Consider the following 20,175-nt stretch of genomic DNA (forward strand, 5'->3'; position numbering starts at 1 on the left):
GGGTCAAGTGTCTGGTTTTAACAAGTCCTTAAGCAGTTCAGTTCAGTTCAGTCGCTCAGTCGTGTCCGACTCTTTGCGACCCCATCTATTTCTGCTTTATTGACTATGCCAAAGCCTTTGACTGTGTGGATCACAATAAACTGGGGAAAATTCTGAAAGAGATGGGAATACCAGACCATCCTACCTGTCTCTTGAGAAACCTGTATGCAGGTCAGGAAGCAACAGTTAGAACTGGACATGGAACAGACTGGTTCCAAATAGGAAAAGGAGTACGTCAAGGCTGTATATTGTCACCCTGCTTATTTAACTTAGATGCAGAGTACATCATGAGAAACGCTGGGTTGGAAGAAACACAAGCTGGAATCAAGATTGCCGGGAGAAATATCAATAACCTCACATATGCAGATGACACCACCCTTATGGCAGAAAGTGAAGAAGAACTAAAGAGCCTCTTGATGAAAGTGAAAGAGGAGAGTGAAAAAGTTGGCTTAAAGCTCAACGTTCAGAAAACTAAGATCATGGCATCTGGTCCCATCACTTCATCGGAAATAGATGGGGAAACAGCGGAAACAGTGTCAGACTTTATTTTGGGGGGCTCCAAAATCACTGCAGATGGTGATTGCAGCCATGAAATTAAAAGACGCTTACTCCTTAAGCAGTAGGCCTGTTCAAAAGAGGTGCACTTGGCAGCTGGGTCAGGCAGGTGGCACTGCTGTGCTGAGAAATGGCCTGAGCACTTTAGCAGCCTCAAATTCTTAAACTAAAGCTAAGGTATTTTTCTTTCCTCCTAGGATGATACATTGTGCCAGATCACCAGGGAGGGCATCACGCAGGAGTCCATGAATGGGTCAATCTCCCATGAATTTATAAACACTCACAAGATAAGAATGTGAAAAATGTTAATACCAAATACACATTTGGCACAGGAAACCAGAACAACAGTACATTAAATAAGACCAGAGGCTCCACCCACACTTTAGCTTTTCTTCAATTTGAGTGTCATCGTGCCCCCCACATACACACTCAGCACCGTGCAGGAACACAAACCAAGGAATTAAACACAGACACAAAAGAGACTACAGCCTCAGCTGCCAGGAGACATTACCTTCTGACCAGGAACAGGAGGAGTACAGGGCAGTGGAGGAGGCAGGCTTGTAGAAGCAGCCTGAGCTGGTGGGAGGCTTTTCTTCTGCTTGGCTCCTCACCCCAGAGTCAATGCCGCCTCCTTCCACCTACCTCCAAACTCTTTTAAGCCCCTGAGCCTAAGGGCTGTTAATTTGCCCATGTGCACACTGCAACAGCTCCACCCTGCAGTTCTCAGTGCTTTCAGCCTCCCTGCCACCTACTGTACTTTCTCCCCCACAGGACCAGGTTGGAAAGTGCTTGGGGACCTCTATCCAACAGAGCTATAGAAGTCTGAATCTCTCCCCTCTCCCTGAGGTCCCTGCCACACTTGGTGTCTACTTTAAGCAGCTGAGGTTGGAATCGAGGGGGGAGACGAATCGAAGGGCACAAAGTAGCTCTGCCCCCTAAGACTTCACAGCTACATTCAATTTCAAGTGGCTGCCTACCTAGAATCCACAAGTGAACTTAAAATGTATTAAGTCTACCCAAAGCTCTGTTCTCATTGCTGACACCTTTTATTTTAGCTCTAGGGAGCCCTTAATCAGCAGCTACAGCTATATTGCCTTTTGTCTAGGCCGAGAGGCTTGCTGCCTCATTGATATAATATTCTTTCTTCCTACAGTCTAGAGCCTGAGCAAAAACCAAAGTACCATTTGGGCAGTTTTGTTTAGTTCTCTCACTGCTTAGCCTCTAAAAACTCATTAACAGGTAAGACAGTAGGGCCTAGCCCACCACTTAAACAAGAGCGTTTGCTACCAGATCTCATGCTCTCTAAACCAGCCCACAAGGGCCCTTGTCTTCTCTTTTGTAGGAAGCCATGTTTCAGTTAATATTATGCTCTTGTTGCCAAAATTGTCAAAAATCATGAAGGATCTAGATTTTTACCCTATTTGCAAGCTATGAAAGCTAGCTTGTTTCTGTCATGTATGCTGGCAGAAAACTTAAGATGCATGGATCAGACAGAAAGGACTCAAAACACAGCAAGCATCATGAGGGATCATGTCACTGACAGTTCACCTTCCCATCCAACTCTTCCTGACAGAGGAGCCTAGGCAGATACTCTGGATACAGTGGGTTTGCATCACAGCCAAAGAACACTAACCTGGACAATTTACCATTTTTACAACAAGCAGAAGAAAGTCTGCTCTTTGCGGAGTTATTATTGCATCACTTAAGGATGCTAGCTTCAAACACAACTCCTTGATCCTTGAGAAATGGATCAAGCAAAGAACAGTCAGGTCTTTTCATTCTTAGTATGCCCAGCAACACCAGCATGTCCTAGGACCTTCAGGAATGCTCAGAGCCCATGGCAGATTCCTTCTCCTAACATACTTTTATAAAATCTAGTAACAGATGTTCTACACAGCATAAGGCAAGATAAGAAATAAAAGTTATACATGGTTCAAAAGGGAGTCAACTTTCTCTATTTGCAAACGACGTTAACTGTCTGTACAGACAATACATGCAATTCACAAAATAATTTCTCAAGACTAACATATGAGTTTAGTAAATTTTCAGGACACAAGGTCAATATACAAAAACTAACTACATTTCTCCATACTAAAAAAAAAAAGGGAAGAAGAAGAAATAAGCGAAGGACCCATAACAGCACAGAAGAGGGGATCTGCCATAGCTTTGTTAAATATAGCATCTAGTTAATCAACTGACTTGGTTTCAGAACACAGAAATGAATTTGATTCTGTATAACCTACAGAATTACAAGAATATGTGAAGCAGCAACAGGGGAAAAAAAAAAGAAAGAAAGAGACCGAAGTGAAAAAAAGCACAAATATGTTTGTGTAATTCTTTGATTGAAATATAAGAGAAAAATGTTAACAAAATCCATAATATTTAAAGAGGCAAAAAGGGATACAGGCAGTGATAAGAGTAAGCCAGAAAACTGGGTCAGGGGTGGTAATGATTTGGACAAGGCCTCCAAAACAACATGCCAACAGTAACATGCCAACAGTAGGACAACAGACAGAGATTAAAAAGTAGTAATAATCACAGGGTCCAAAATCAAGGTTTGGATGAGAAAAACAAAAAAAAAGCCACATATTTATTTTTATAATAGATGCTGGCAAATGACTTACAATTACATATTGTGAAAAATAAAAATCAAAAATTGAAAAGCCCAACTTAGGTGAGGTAGGGAAGGATGCGAAAGAAGGCTTTGTGGAGTTTTTCAGTTCAGATATATAATTCTGATGCAAGTACTTTATTCAGTTATAATCAGTTTTCAATTATCCTCCTTTGTGAGTAATGAATCACCAATACTGTTGACTTTCTACTACCCTGGTTACTCCTCATTTGATGGGGAGCTTTCAGCAGATGGTCTATTTCTATTTTTCTGATAAAACATTTGCTGTGAAAGAAATTTAAAGTTGAGAAGCCAAATGAAAATTTTGAATTAGCTGTATACTGAAATAATTCTTTCTACCTTGGCCTCCAATATTAGAGAGTTGAGAGTTAGGTACATTAAGTATTTGCTGAAAAGTACCCTTGAAACAATGCAACTTAAAAGTGATTTTTCAGCAATTAGGAACTGCTATTGCATACATAAATAAAGGCCACAGTGACACCAAGTCCTGTGAAAGGCAAGGGGAAAGTGGGTCGCCCCATAGCTTCAAAGGCTCAAAGGAAAAGACTCCTCCTCCCAAAGAAGAAGATGAGGAACCAGAAAGTCCTCTGGAAAAGAAAACATCTTCAAGCCCTCCACCTGAGAAATCTAGGGATGAAGGGTCTGAAGATGAAGCCCAGTCTGGGGAATATTAAAAGTGATGATGGTTTGGGGAGAGATTTTATTAAAAAAAAAAAGAGAGAGAGAGAAAAGGAAAAAGAAAAAAAAGAGGGAAAAAGAAAGAAAAGCTATTTAAGACAGAATATTGCTTGACTCATGGGCTTTCAATGCTTTTTTCCCCCTCTTGTTGAAAATAACATTTTCTTCTTCTCTTTTTTTTTTTTTTTTTTTAAAGAAAACCATTGTGTGTTTATGTTTTTTGCCTATTGGTCTCCTCTTCGTCATGACCTCCTCATCCTTCTCCCCCCTTTTCTCAATGAAAGCCATGTTAATCACTGGATTGACTGCTTCATCTTTTTATTTTTAATGGAGGGTATGCCACAGTGGTCGGAGAAGGCAATGGCACCCCACTCCAGTACTCTTGCCTGGAAAATCCCATGGACGGAGGAGCCTAGTAGGCTGCAGTCTATGGGGTCGCTAGGGGTTGGACACGACTGAGCGGCTTCACTTTCACTTTTCACTTTCATGCATTGGAGAAGGAAATGGCAGCCCACTCCAGTATTCTTGCCTGGAGAATCCCAGGGACGGGGGAGCCCGGTGGGCTGCCGTCTATGGGGTCGCACAGAGTCGGACACGACTGAAGCGACTTAGCAGCAGCAGCAGCAGCATGCCACAGTGGTAAAGCAAGAAGATTTGAGGTAAACCCTATGAAAATTTTGCTTTTTGCTAAATGGGAGCAAGTTGAATGGCAATCAAAAAATGTAGAAGGTTTTAGTTAAAAGTTATTGCTTCTTTCTTTACCTGAATTAAAAAAAAAAAAATCAGATGTCATCTAACACAAGTTTATATTCTATATACAAAAATATGGATGTCTAAAAAAATCATGACTTTAAACTTTCACTGATGGGGCAGGTAGGATAAAAGATGAATTCTGAACTGCTTCTAAAGGTGTTCATTTTTTTTTTTACTGTAAGGCAGGGCAGGGAATTGAGGTTTCCTGATCTTGTTTGGGGATGTGGGTTTGTTTGTTTGTTTGTTTCTAGTTTTATCACTTGTTATCTCTAGGAGACTCAGAGCCAGTGATCCTTTTATTCTGCTACAGTCTTTAAAGAACGTAAAAAAAAAAAGCAAGGTCCGCCAAAACTTAAATCTTTCTTGATTTCCTATTTCATTCTCTAGTGGTTCATGTTATATGTAAGTATCTATTCTGTTTCTTGGATGAAAAATTTTACCAAGGATCAAAAGAAGAAATCCTAGAATTAAAATGGGGAGATCTATATATCACAGCGGATTTCTTCTCAAACTGTCAACGTTTAGGTTTTAAGCAAAATAAAGTGCCAGTTAATCTGAAACTCAATCACAAAGACTTGAGATTTTTGCTTTATGAAAACAGAGAACTGAAATTCTTTTACACCATAAATGTGCACTCAGAGTCCATGAACCACGCTATTTTTATTCAGGGATAGAATGTTTTCCTGTCAGACCCCATTCTTACCATTTCTTGGTAGAAACATAGTGTGGTGTGCATCTCCTGACTTCCTGCTAGTGCACAGGACACTACTGCACCGCCCACTCGCAGTGCCTCCCAGCCCTGTTCTAGGACATGATTTCTCCCGGTTCTGTTCTTCACTTACTTCATATCCTGTGCTTGATGGGAGTATGTGAAATGCTGCTCTGACACTATTCAGTTAGTGTTTGTCTTTATACCAGTGCCCTTGCTTACTGCATGTATTACTTACAGCAGCAGTTTAAGGGGCTCTGCAGGACTGGAGAAACCATGCATTTAGGAGGCCTGTGTGCAGTTGATAACAGACCAGTTACATGCCTTATGAAGGCAGTCAGGAGACAGATCTATAGGTTTGCTTCTCTATATTCTGACACCATGAGCTAATGAGAACAAGGTTTAGGGGGTCTTAGTGTGCTAATGGGTTTCCCAGGTGGCTCAGTGGGTAAAGAAACTGCCTACAATGCAGGAGACTCCAGCGATATGGGTTCAATTCCTGGGTTGGGAAGATCCCCTGGAGGAGGGCATGGCAACCCACTCCAGTATTCTTGCCTGGAGAATCCCATGGAGAGAGGAGCCTGGCGGGCAACAGTTCATAGGTCGCAGAGAGTCAGACACAACTGAAACGCCTGAGCACAGCACATTGCATACATACTTTGCAAACAGTTTCAAAGTACCATCAGTTGTGGTTAATTCCAACATTTCACAAAACTGAGTTTTTTATTTATAATTTCAAAATCATCAAAAATTCTGCAGCATCAGAACCAGACAGAAGCTAGATAAGAATGATCTGATATGAACAGTAAATTTAAATGTGAACAGTAAGTTACTCTCTCATACTCAAAGTTGTCCAAACTTAAGGAGGCAAATATATAAAACTAGAAATCAAAGACTCTCATATCAGGAATTTTAGTTCCTAAACTAAATAAAAATTAAAATGCTTTTAAACAAAAGAAAAAATACAACTTGTGAAAAAGGATTTTAATAGAGCTATTTCAAGGTTAGATTCATATCTGTTGCTTAGTTTTTATTAGGAAAGTTAAACTGCTTTTCCAGGTTATTAATTAAGTAATCTATAAAATGATTTTTACAAAATTTTAAAAATTTTATATTTGGTGTTAAATCACTAATTGCAGCATTTTTCAAAATTCGTATCCTATACGAACACAAAAAATACTAAAAACTGTGAAAGTCTGTTGCTATGGAAATAGGAATCCTGTAAATTCTGACATTTATAATTTGATGTTCATTTTTTTCATGAAAAAATAAATCCGATTCTCGATCCAGGAGTTTAGATTTTTTCTTCTTTGTTAAAAACAAAGGAATTTAGAATTATCCTGCTAAGAAATCAGAGAACCTTATATTCACCAAACCAATTTGTGGTTTTTAAAAAGAAAACTATAGGGGAGTTTCCTGGTGGCTTAGTGGTTACAATTTCGGCCATCAGTATCCTGGCCCAGGTTCAGTCCCTGGTAGAGGAACTGAAATGCCACGAGCTGCGGGGCACAACCAAAAAATAAGAAACAAAAAGAAAACTATACCAAGCAATGTATGCAGTAAGAAGTAATTATTATTTGTAGTATCTTGTGTATCCCTAACCACAAGTCACAGGAAATAAAAAGTGTTATCTAGACCTGAACTTTCTTGTTGCCATTATGTCTTAGAGAGATTCCAGAATTTATTTTTTTCAAAATAGTCTGAGTGTAACTTACAAATACTGTCTCATAGAGAGCTAAACAAAGCACATAAATAAACATTAATTTAAAAAGTAAAAGCTATATGGTGACACAGAGAATATATGACTTGAAAGTCATGTAACTATTCAGTAGTGACTGAACCCAAACCATCCAATTTTAAGCCAAAAGAACCCTCAGAAGTTTCCAAAGAGAGAAGGCCAGCTATATTCAGTTAGAGGGGGGTTTGCAGAGTTCTAACATGAGCTCTACTACTAACTTGCCTTTCATGTCATTAAACTTCTCTATGCTTTTGTTTCCTCTATTTCATGGTAATATTGTGAGGATAAATATAAACAAATACTTCAATTCTCTGGCAGGAAAGCACTATATGTATTCCAGTATGTTAGTAAACTTCTTAGCTCTACCATAAGTTTCAACTGATGCTACCTTTTCTATGGTTTTAGGTTTAAGCTTCAAACAACATTGTCTGTGTGTGTGTGCGCACGCCTGCACAACCTTTCAACATGGCTGTCTTTCTAAGATCCTGTTCTCCAACTTTCAAAATGCACAAAAAGTGGCACAATATTTTAATTTTTATCATTACGAAAGTTCTGCCACCCAAAGCTGTGCAGGAAACTTTAGAAATTCACAGCAAAATTTTCTACCACATTACTCTCAACTTCTATGGAAATCCAACTCACAATCCACATTATTATTTAGCCAGCTCCATGTGCAGCTTAACCACTAGCAGTGGAAGATTATTAAAATGTATACTGACTTTCAAAATTATAAAGAATAATTTCAATTATAAATTAAAAACCTAGTAAACATTTTTTTAAAAATGTAGACCATTAATATTCCTAAAATAATGGAAGCAGGTAATCGATATTCTAATAATTCAATGATTTGAAACATGTCTTCTGTCTTGTTGAGATACATAATCCAGCCATATCATATATTCAAGTCTAAAAGAACAGTTTTCCTCAATAAAATGTGTTCAATATTGAAAACAGAAAATTATTCAGTCTGATACATCTTAACAATTGAACAACCAAAACTAATATAAATTTAAATTTAAATATTTTAAGTTACTTACATCATTGCTTTTAATTCTTTTGACAGAATATCCTAAAAATAACTTAGCTTTGTAACTTATGAATATATGTAATTAACTTCCTTTACCAATATATTCACCCAATAACTTTAACATGCAGCTGCATATAATTTAAGGTATAGCAATCCACTAAAAGAACACATGTTAAAAACAGAAACAGCCAGTTGAAATAAAATACAATGGCACATGATCAGTATGTATCTACTGAGCAAAATGGGTTACCAGAGGTGAAGGCTGAGTAGCAATAACAAAAGTAATGCATGCGATTAAATCTTTACATACTTTTTAAAACAGTAATGGAATTTTAAAGAATATTTGTAGGGTAAAACAACCTTAAATCAAGTTTTATTGATATTTTGAATGAATGAATGAAATGAATGAATACCTGAATGAATGACTACTACAGTCATAATAATGTTTAACACCTTGAGATGTTCACAAAAATTTGGAATACACAGAGAAAAATGACTTGAATACAAACAAACTAGTTGAAATTCAATGTGGTTCACAGTAAAGATGCAATGGCTTTCTATTTGTAGAACAAAGAATCTCAACCTAAAACATATATACAACTAAAATATTTTCAAGTGCAATTATCCAAGGCTGTAAAAAGAATGCATACATTTTACTATGTAATTCTTTCTTACCCCCTCCCCCTGCCACCTTCCTTTATTTATTAATGTTTGGCATAAGTGAACAACAAACCAGAAAGGAATATGCATTTTTAAAGACTGATTCACTCATGTTCTTTTAAGAGCAACACACAACCATTTATAAATATAGCCTTTTAAAAACGCATCCTTATATAAAACAGTGGGGGATGAAAAATCCCTGCTATACATATGAAGTACAATTTAAGCCCAATACAACTGACCAATCAAAATTAGTGAATGCACTGCATCTCTCTGCAGTGGAGAGAAGCGACAAGGTAGGCTGTCATTCTGCAAAAGCTGCCCAGAACAGGCTTTCCTCTGAAAAGCAGTGCCATTCCTTTTTAGAAAGACTGAATCTAAGTGTTGTCTCTGGAGACAAGAAGCCTTCAGTATGTTAAATTACTTTCATTATGTATTTTCAGATGCTTATTGATTCCACAGTAGGAAGAGTGAGAGACTGCAGCAGCCTCCAAGCAGCACTACATGTTCCATACATTAGCAGTACTGCTGAAACAATGGCATAGTACAGACACATATTTTCATTAAGGTCTCTTCCGAAGAGGTGTTTATGACCCTCTTTCCCGGTCCTCTACTAACCAGTGAACAAAATGAATCAATCAAAACTGGAAATGCTTCAACTACATCAAGAATTTTTCAAATCTTTAGCAGAGGTAAGCTGTGCTCCTTATTATAGTATTCAGCTGCTTTTGAACCAGCATAGTGGGGTAAAATTACTTTGAAAAATTTCAGCCTAAATTTTAAGAGTTGATTTGCTTGATTCTACTTATTGCTAAACATGTATCTTTCAGATCTATTTAAGATATGATATGTTTTAAATGTAATTTTTTAGGGTGGTATGTTAAATATAAAGAATATTCTTTGTTGAATCACGATGAAGATATCAGCTTTTTAAGTCACTTCAGATCACTAAATATTCTAATGTCATTACTAGTCTTTTTCAAGTGTTCAAAAAATTATTATATTTCTTGAAAGAATCAGGTTTATTATTTAGCTATTATTACTCAATTTTAGCTTAAGTTTATTATCGGGCATGTTCATTGAAAATTTTTTAATTTGCAGTTACATTTTATATCACCCTTTATATTTCAACTACATGAACAGTTCATCAAGGAAATTTATAGTATTTATCATGGAATCTGTTTTAACCAGTTAAAATTCAAAGCATGTGCTAATAATTAAGCAAGCTACAATATTTTACAGCAGGAAATACTGTTAAATTATTATAAAGACAAGAAGGAATGACGGTACTTTCAGTGTATGCTAATTGCTCATAATCTCTGAAAATACACCTTAACTTCTAAAATGATAGCAGAAATTGGTTTAAAAAAAACACAATGTCTGTAATGTTAACTCTGTTACTGAATAACATAATTTTTAGTCTTCATTAGGAAAAGAGAATATTTTTATTTAAAGAAACCTTTAAATTTATGCATAAGCTATGGCTCTAAAAATACATACAGTTTCCTTCCTTTGATAACAAATACTATGTATGTTGTTAAATAAGCACAACTAAAGTAACTTTCAATTAATTGAAAATTATTAGGAACCCTATGCCTTAACTACTTTTTTCTTTTTCACAAGGGCTCAAAGCAGCTAATTCAGTATTTACAACTGACAATATGAAGAATGCATCTGATCCATCATCTCCCTAGCTGTCTGAACCATAAACTGCTGGATATTCTTGCAACACATGATTTTAAGACATTAAGGAGTTAAAACCGGAGAATAGAAGTCTACAAGACTGCTGGGATTATAACACATCAATAGCAACAATCCTAAGAAGATGCCATATAAAATAACCACAAAATGAAAAACAATTTAACTGAAAAACCCTTCAAACAAAATGGTAAGCATTTTTAAAGGAGAATTTTATACTAGAACATTACCAGAATCGTGGAGCCACCAATTCTTGAAGAAACAATGAAACATGGATTGCCAAAAGAAATGACATACATGACCAGCAAGCTAATGAAGCTTTACCAAGTATTTTTCTGCACTAAATATTTGGATAGTCATATCAATTAATATTACTAAAGAATTTTTCCATCGGAGTTTTATGACCAATTATGTGTCCTCTTCTAATGAAAACAAACCAAATTAAATAGCAGATGGTTTTTATCAAGAGAACATGGACTGGACTTACAAAGCAAGTTATGTGACCAAGAAATCATTTCAAAGTAATGAGGACTGCTATAGAAACAGTTTTACATTTGTAACAAAAGGATGTCTAAAAACATTTTAGAAGCTAGAAACTTTATGTTTCCTTTTTGTTTTCACATGTTCTGGAAAATAAAGAAACATCATCATAAACTCTCTCAAAGGGAAACATAACGCCTATCATTTGAGGAAGTTTCTCTCAGTTGTGACTTTTTAAGGTAAAACAAACACAAGTATTTGGTACCGGTCTTTAGAAATCCATCAGCCAACTAAATCTTACAATTCATGCAGTTGAAGTACTGAAGAGAAAAATGAAAGAATTCCTACAAGACATGAAATAAAACACAGCTACTTCACTGTTGTCAGGTAAAAAAAATCATGTCCAAATCTGTCAATGACATCATGTTATCATATTGTGGAAAACTGCTATAGTGAGCCAAAAGGCCCATAAGGCAACAACAAACAGGTAGGTCAGAAGATGCATGCAGCCCACAGCACTGTTTAACATTTACAAGAGAAAAGAATCTTGATCTACAGTTCAATTCATTTCCCTCAGTTATTGTCTAAAATTGACACTTCTAACTGCTGTGACAAAGATCTGATGTTTTAATCTGTCAGTTCAGAAAATTTGGCACACTTTAAAATTTCTCATTTTTATAGCATTTCAATGTTGGCTAAGACTTTCACTTACTCAAATATATGCCTTTAGTAATACTTTACATCAAGGTCAAAAGAAATTAATAATGTTATCAGCATTTGTGTTTCTGAAATACTACCTCTAAAATAACATGCATAAATAAAACTGTATTCTAAAACTTGTCAAAGGTTACACGTGAAAGGCTAACATAACTTCTGAAAATTGTTAGCTTTTATAATTTGTTATGATTTTGCAGGCAAAATGCTGTACTTGAAATGTGAAATATAGTTGGTTGTATCATTTATATTTTAATATACAAATTACTGACATTTTATTAGCCCAGCAAGTCAGACATTATTTTTATAAATTACTCTAAACTTCTATATTAAAACATAAATATGCATGAATTAGCAAGAGTTGTTTTTTTAATTTTCCTCAAAATGATACATACTGGGTGATTTATACAAAAGGTTTCATAGGGAATGTGTAAATTTAATAGATTTCTCAGAAAATGGGCTTCAGATACTCCTTTTTCCCTAAAATTTCATTTTTTGTTTAAAAAAATCCTGCTTAATAAAATCAACTGATATATTCTTTTAAACCATCGCAAAAATGGCTATTTCTTAAGTGATATTAAATTTCCATTTTCTCCTTCTACATGATATGAAAGGGTGTGGTCACAAAATAAATCATTCATTCATAGGAGTGATTAGTGCTCTTTTACCAAGGTTTGTGGTGTTTTATTTCAAAATACTGTCTTTTTTCTTCCAATTTTTGCTTGTTGTAAAGTTCAGTGAGCACTTTCACTGCAAAATATGAAATATTTATCATTTTCCTACTTCGGTGGGAAAAAAACTCCAGATATCCCCAAGCACACTGTAGACTTCTGAACATGAATTTCAATCAGGAACAAGGACAAAGTGATTTAAAACAAACTAGGGCTCTGTGCCATTTATCATTTTAAATGAACATTTGTCCTGTTCATTTGAAATCTCATGGGAATAATTACACCTACACTAATTGTGCCACAACATGTTAAAACAGCATTTATTTTCCACCTACTCACAACATTTAAAATGAAATCTTAAAACACTGGGCTAAAATTACTTTCACATACTGGGTAGTTTTATTATACAAAAATACACTGTATCTCAAATAATAACCTTGAAAAACCCTAATAAGGAAAATCTTTTTGGTTTGTTAAATAATTTCAAACCATATAGAAGCAATCCCCAATAGTTATTTCTTCAAATGGGCCAATTTCCTTTTACATCAAAACAATGTAACCTTGATGTTTCTACATTTTCCATTAGCAGTTTATACATTTAAACATTAAACTAAGTACACAATAAAATTTTTTTTCACAATGAACACAGGTTTTGTCATTTAAATTGCTGAATATCAAATAGTTTATTCTATTTCACTTTCTAGGGAAAAAACAGCTGCTCCAAAAGAATGTGTTTTTCTCCCATTCTGGAAATCAACATGCAGTCTGAATCTAACATTACAGTGCGAGATGACATTGATGACATCAACACCAATATGTACCAACCACTATCATATCCATTAAGCTTTCAAGTGTCTCTCACCGGATTTCTTATGTTAGAAATTGTGTTGGGACTTGGCAGCAACCTCACCGTATTGGTACTTTACTGCATGAAATCCAACTTAATCAACTCTGTCAGTAACATTATTACAATGAATCTTCATGTACTTGATGTAATCATTTGTGTGGGATGTATTCCTCTAACTATAGTTATCCTTCTGCTTTCACTGGAGAGTAACACTGCTCTCATCTGCTGTTTCCATGAGGCCTGTGTATCTTTTGCAAGTGTCTCAACAGCAATCAACGTTTTTGCTATCACTCTGGACAGATACGACATCTCTGTAAAGCCTGCAAACCGAATTCTGACAATGGGCAGAGCTGCAATGCTAATGATATCCATTTGGATTTTTTCTTTTTTCTCTTTCCTGATTCCCTTTATTGAGGTAAATTTTTTCAGCCTTCGAAGTGGAAATACATGGGAAAACAAGACACTTTTGTGTGTCAGCACAAATGAATACTACACTGAACTGGGAATGTATTATCACCTGCTAGTACAGATTCCAATATTCTTTTTCACTGTCATAGTGATGTTAATCACATACAGCAAAATACTTCAGGCTCTCAATATTCGGATAGGCACAAGATTCTCAACAGGGCAGAAGAAGAAAGCAAGAAAGAAAAAGACAATTTCGCTAACCACACAACATGAGACTACAGACATGTCACAAGGCAGTGGTGGGAGAAATGTAGTCTTTGGTGTTAGAACTTCAGTGTCTGTAATAATTGCTCTCCGGCGAGCTATGAAACGACACCGGGAACGACGAGAAAGGCAAAAAAGAGTCTTCAAAATGTCTTTATTGATTATTTCTACATTTCTTCTCTGCTGGACACCAATTTCTGTTTTAAATACCACCATTTTATGTTTAGGCCCAAGTGACCTTTTAGTAAAATTAAGGTTGTGTTTTCTAGTCATGGGTTATGGAACAACTATATTTCACCCTCTATTATATGCATTTACTAGACAAAAATTTCAAAAGGTCTTAAAAAGTAAAATGAAAAAGCGAGTTGTTTCCATAGTAGAAGCTGATCCCATGCCTAATAATGCTGTAATACACAACTCTTGGATAGATCCTAAAAGAAACAAAAAAATCACCTTTGAAGATAGTGAAATAAGAGAAAAATGTTTAGTACCTCAGGTTGTCACAGACTAGGGAAAGTCCAAGTTTCACCAAACCCACATTCAAAATTTTTAAATTGTAAAAAATGAATTACTGCCAAATATAAGAAAAACAATTTAAGTATAGGTTATGTTGTAAACTTTCAATGTAAATGTCAAGATTAGATTAGGTCATATATATTCACTTTCTTCATTACTTAATGTATTTGTTGCATGGCAGTTTGTTAAGGTAATATCATGTGTATATTTTGTCAATATTATGTCCATCAGAAGATATTCATGTAAGTCATATTTTCTAAAGAATAAATACATAGCCTTAAAACACTGTATAACTTTAAAATATAACTAACACAGGTATCCTTGCATTTTTTTATAAAGTGTATTGTTTCTAAGCCACAAACTATAGATATATTTATATGTTAATAACTGGAATAGCGTTTTAATGTAGAAACCAAAATTATGGGTTCCAAACAATCAAAACAAACCAGGATTTTCTATACCTGCTATATTATGTTTTCTAACGTAGTCTACTTGCTATAATGTTTGATGCATCAAAAATAATGACCTATATATGAAACTTTATCCTTTTTGGAATGTAGGAAATTGCAGGATTTATCAGGATTTTAAAATTCAAGAAGCAAAAAATAAACAACTCTGTATATGTACATCAAGACAGGGAAACTTTTGAAATTCAAGTTTATTATGAAGAAAAGTTTGACTTTTTAAGATCAAGGGCACTATGCCTATAATATACAAATGAACTGACAATAAAAAGAAGGAAGAAAACCAAAGCTGCTTTCTTCCTTCCTCACTTTGGTTGAGTTAAACAAAATGCTCTGGATTAATACAGTATACAAGCAAAAACCAGTACATTAAAATAAACTGACATCCTAATTTTATATTCAAGTTGGACTTTTTGTATAACAGAAATTAACCACTAAAATCTGAATTCTAGGAAGGGGAGAAAAAAGACTTTATGTCATTATAGAAAAGTCACCTACTTATTTTAGATATATAGCAACTTCAGAGTACAATTTATACAATGTTCCTACACTATCAGAGCTCCTAAGTGTTTCAAAATACCTAGTTCTTTTTAACTCTGAAAATCATTAAAGTGGCAATAAATCTTGCAAATGTTTTTTACTCTACAACACATAAACTTAAAGCATTTGCCTCCAATCCTCAATTCATATTAGAAAACTATGAAATTACTAATCCCAACTATAGATATCAGGTTTGAGAATCTTATATCAAACAAGGATTTTCCAATTGTTATAATCTAATAATCTATCAGTAAGTGCTAATCATCACTGTATATGAAAACTAGCAATAAGTTATTTAAAGTAGGCAAATACTTGCTACCTTGTAATTGGTTAACTGGACAATTCTTTATTCTGTTTTTTCATACTGTATTCACTAAATCAAGTAGCAACTCATTTTTAAATAAAAAAATTTTGTCAAACAATTCAATAACAATCTCTCATTGAAAGAAACTGTTTTCATCAGCTGGTCTTCTATAATTAAAAATTAAATGTTGGACTGTTAAGAAAAAAAACAGTAATACACCATTTTTGTGTAAATAAATGAAATTCACCCAATCTAGTTTACTGAACTATCTTATACCCTGTGAGGAAATGAGCACCATGGAATAGCTTGAATTCACTGAGACTACATGAGAAATTTAATCGTGATATATTTCTGATAATAATTTTGACATAATGTCAAATCTTAGCAAAGGAACAGTTTCCTTCTGCCTTACTTTGTACTCTTTAATAGAATTAAAGAAATGTCTCAATTTGACAATATGAAGCATAAACAAGTAGGACTAATATTTTGAAACTCTAAAGAGATATCAGGATTTCATAAAGACATCAAGAAAAATTTTGTTAGATAAGTATATCTAGCACAGAGCATCTTTAACATATTTCCTAAAATTTTTAAACTAATTTTATACTTGGATTTCTGAACATAAATATTTTAATATCGAGTTTTTAATCTAAGTGAAAATCAGATTATTTTTAAAGTTTTCATATTAAGAAAAACCCTTTATGTTTTAAATATTTTTCATCTTCAAACATGCCAAAAAACTCAGTTAAAAACCATTTTTCTAATAAATCTGTCTAAACTGCCTTATTGCCTTCTTGTTCTCTGTAATAAGAAAACTAACAAAATAAGAAATAAACAGCAAATATTATAATGTTTCCCTCTAAACTATTACCATTTCTGCACTTGACACAAGAACAATTAACAAGCATTTCTGCCCACCTGTAGTGATCTTTCAGATATACAGAAGTGTACCCAATGATCTGTAATCAAGAATATTCATATTTACCAGATAACCTCTGATAGCTTGTTAGTGTTAAATAATATGTAACTTGTAAACTAAAATAACATTTATGTTAAAACTTCAGTTTTTAAAAACAAGTCACAAATGTTTGCAATAGCTGATCTCAGCTTAAAAGGAGAGAATGAGAAGCTTAGACAATCTTTTTTTAAATGCTTATTCAATGAAAAGGTGAATTATTTTTATTCTTCTTATAATGGCTCTTACCATAACATGTAAATTTTTTACTTTACTTCAAATAATTTTATTTTTAAAAGAATTAATGCAAATTTTTCATGTTAGAATGAAGTTTTAAATGCAAAAGCAATAAAGGTAACAATAAATTCAATATGGGATCTTCTTAAAATCTTTTTTTTTTTTACCCACTTGCCACAAATCACATTCACAGATATCAATTTCTATACAGCTGTGTTAGTCCCTAAAAACTACAGAAACAACTATTATTTTTAAAAACTAACTAAAGAAGAGCACTCAACAAGATATGGAACTACTGTTTTTTTATTTGTTTCCTAATTTAAGGTCATTGTTATTCTACTAACTTGTACCCAGCAGATGTTCAAACATATTAAAAAAGAATTATTTACAATTATGCTTTAATTAAAAATGCCATTCATAATAATTTTGTACTTCTCACTCATGATAAGTCAATTTTTAGGTATGTGGTCTGTTTTTTTAATCCCCCAAATAAAATTATAGCAAAATTCAGCTCTCTGGACATTAAAAAATCAAACTCCTGAGATTTCACTGAGATTAGACTTTTAAATGCAAAAACCTAAATGTATAAGAAAGCAAGTGCTTTATTTGTAGGGCTTTCTTCAACACAGTAACTTCAAGACTACTTTCCAAAGCCAATAAAACTTTTGGCTTTATTATATTTTATGACTATACATTCAAGTAAGCTTTGTAATTCAATTAACATTTGAATCTTTACAAAGTAGAAGGCATTATGGAAGATATTTATATGACAGAAACTTATATATATTACCCTCAGAGCTTAAAAAATAGAATCAAGGCAGTAAAAAGTATGAAAATACCTATAAAAAAAATCAATGCAAAAATGTGGTATTTTAAAAGAGTCAAATTCTTAATAAGAAAAGAATTATGTTGGATTTAAGAACAGTATAAATAAAAGGATTGTTGAGGAAAGCTACTAAAGCGTATTCTGGAAACAGAAAATACAGTTCTCTGTAGAAGAAAAGTAATACAGCAGTGAGAACTTATCTGGTAAGTTAAATTAGAACCAAAAGATGGAGGTCTTCAATGCCAGCAGAGAAATTTGAGCAAGAGAATAACGCAATAGGAAGTGAGCTACAAAAAACAAACAACAACAACAAAAAAGCAATATGTAGAAGAGTTGATGAAGACACAGCAATGGGAAACTGAAAAACCAAACTGTTGGTTGGGTAAAACACAGAGGATAGGAAGCTGCTGCCATCACCTTGATAGGTAATGAAAGGCCTGGCAAAAAGTGCTGGCAGCTCTGCAAAGGAGTATATACATGTGACAGGTAACATAAAGGAAGAATCAATGAAGTATCCAACTGACTAGAAAGCCAACTGGTATAAGAGACTGAAGAATTAAAAATGATGGCCATAAGAAGGACCACAAGAAGTGAGATTTCCTCAATGATCTAAGAACTTTTTAAACTATGCTTTGAACAAAGCATTAATACATAGGTAACAAGGACAGAAACAAGAATTTCTGGCAAAGCAGAAAATTCAATTAAGTAAAATAAATAACATTATTCAAGAATGTTCTAGTTATTACGAATATTCAAAATAAAAACTCCAATTCGATGTTTTAAATTATCTACTTTATATTTTTCACATATTGTTTTATTGAGTTTTTCCATTTAACACATTATTTTCTTCTTTGGTAATTTTTTTAATTATAAAAAATTTTAAACACTGGCAAAATTTGACATATACAAAGTAAAAAATATAAATATGATCCTTTGTGTCTTCCTAATAATTTATTATAAATTATCCACCCAACTCATTATATACATATCACCTTCATTCTTTGTCAATGGCTACATAAAAATAATTTTTAAAAATTAAAAAAATTCATGTAAGCAAAGTTTCTGAAAAACAATATTGATAACATATCAAGTACTTAAACTTTTTTATAATATAATTAAATAGCTTCAAATTACATTTCAAAAAGTAAGAAACTTACTTAACAAATTGTGAAGCAGCTTAGTTTTCTAAATGGAAGTTAAAAGCAAGGGAAAAACACATAAAATAATCTATTTCTTTTCTTCATTTCCACTCTGTAAGATAAGAAATATAGAAAATTTTTGATAGTTATTTTCTTTACATTTCAGAGATGGATACCCATATATACCCCTTCTGAATGGGACAGCTGCCTATGGGACCAAAGTGAACTCAAAGAAAGCTAAACATGAGATGACGAATAATAAATGTTAGGGAATAGAGAAGCTCAGATCCTATTATAAACAAGAAATACAAGGAGATAATTAAACTCAGAAAAACTAGGAAAAAGATCCAAAAAACTCAGAGATGCTTAACTCTTAGAGAAATACAAAGAGAAAATAGAATTATAGATTTGAGTTCACAAAAGACAATTAATTTGAAGACTTTTTCTAAAATGCATTCAAAACAGTGAAAGAATTAAAATGCAGTCAACAGACTAGACAGATCAGTAATATGATAACTTATATTACATTATAATAAGCAGAATGAAAGAATACTATAACAATTCACAAACATCTGGAACAAAATAGTACTGAGATGTAGAAACAAATGGAACACTGGGTTGATCATTTATACGAAAGCTATCACCTTCTAAAGAATACTCATTTTTGTGAGAGAAAAAGATGAGCAAATTTAACACAGTAATATTTCTTCCCTGGCTCGTGATAAAAAAACGTGTGAAAATAACCCTAAGTATCTCTACCCTTCTATTCACACTTTTCTTTTTTTAACAGACCTCTATACACTGTATCTATGGCTTTCAAGGATGACAGCTTTGTATTTACACCAACAAGTGGTAAAAAGTGCTGTCACTCCTGTCAGGGCCACCAATATTAACTTCACACCAGTATCAAACCCTGAAGCATCAAGTAAGATAGAAACGGAGAGCTGAGTTTGTCTGGGATTGAGGTCATTTTCCTTACCCTGCTTCCATGTAAGCAATTATTTAATGTCATATATTTCTGAGAGACATTCAGCAAGGCAGACTACCAAAACACATCACCAACTTTTCAGGGAGAAAAGAAAAAGGAACCAGAGAAGATAATAAGGTTATGAGGAATCACTTTCCACAGAGACAGTTTAGGACATACAATACTAGTAAGTGATGCAAAATGAAAACATATTAATTTAACATAAAATTTTTTAATGTTAATACTAATAAATCAGAGTTAAGGCCATATGAGACACAGACTGTAGGAATGAGAAATATATTAATATATGGAACTGACACATATACACAGCAGCCATTAATATTACACACAATT

At 33.8% G+C, this 20,175-nt stretch overlaps 2 protein-coding genes across 10 annotated transcripts in view; one reads left to right on the forward strand and one right to left on the reverse strand.

Moving 5' to 3' along the window:
* Positions 1-20,175, reverse strand: part of COG5 (component of oligomeric golgi complex 5) — a 283,074-nt gene that overhangs the window by 193,022 nt on the left and 69,877 nt on the right. The gene's annotated exons all lie outside the window — the stretch shown is intronic.
* GPR22 (G protein-coupled receptor 22) lies at positions 11,385-15,815 on the forward strand. Its single transcript, XM_081535962.1, has 2 exons — positions 11,385-11,460; positions 13,059-15,815. Exon 2 carries the CDS (start codon positions 13,083-13,085, stop codon positions 14,382-14,384), a length of 1,302 nt encoding a protein of 433 aa, XP_081392088.1. The 5' UTR covers positions 11,385-11,460; positions 13,059-13,082; the 3' UTR covers positions 14,385-15,815.

This window comes from Giraffa tippelskirchi, chromosome 10 (assembly GCF_054371585.1).
Source record: "Giraffa tippelskirchi isolate mGirTip1 chromosome 10, T2T-mGirTip1v1.2.pri, whole genome shotgun sequence".
NCBI lineage: Eukaryota > Metazoa > Chordata > Mammalia > Artiodactyla > Giraffidae > Giraffa > Giraffa tippelskirchi.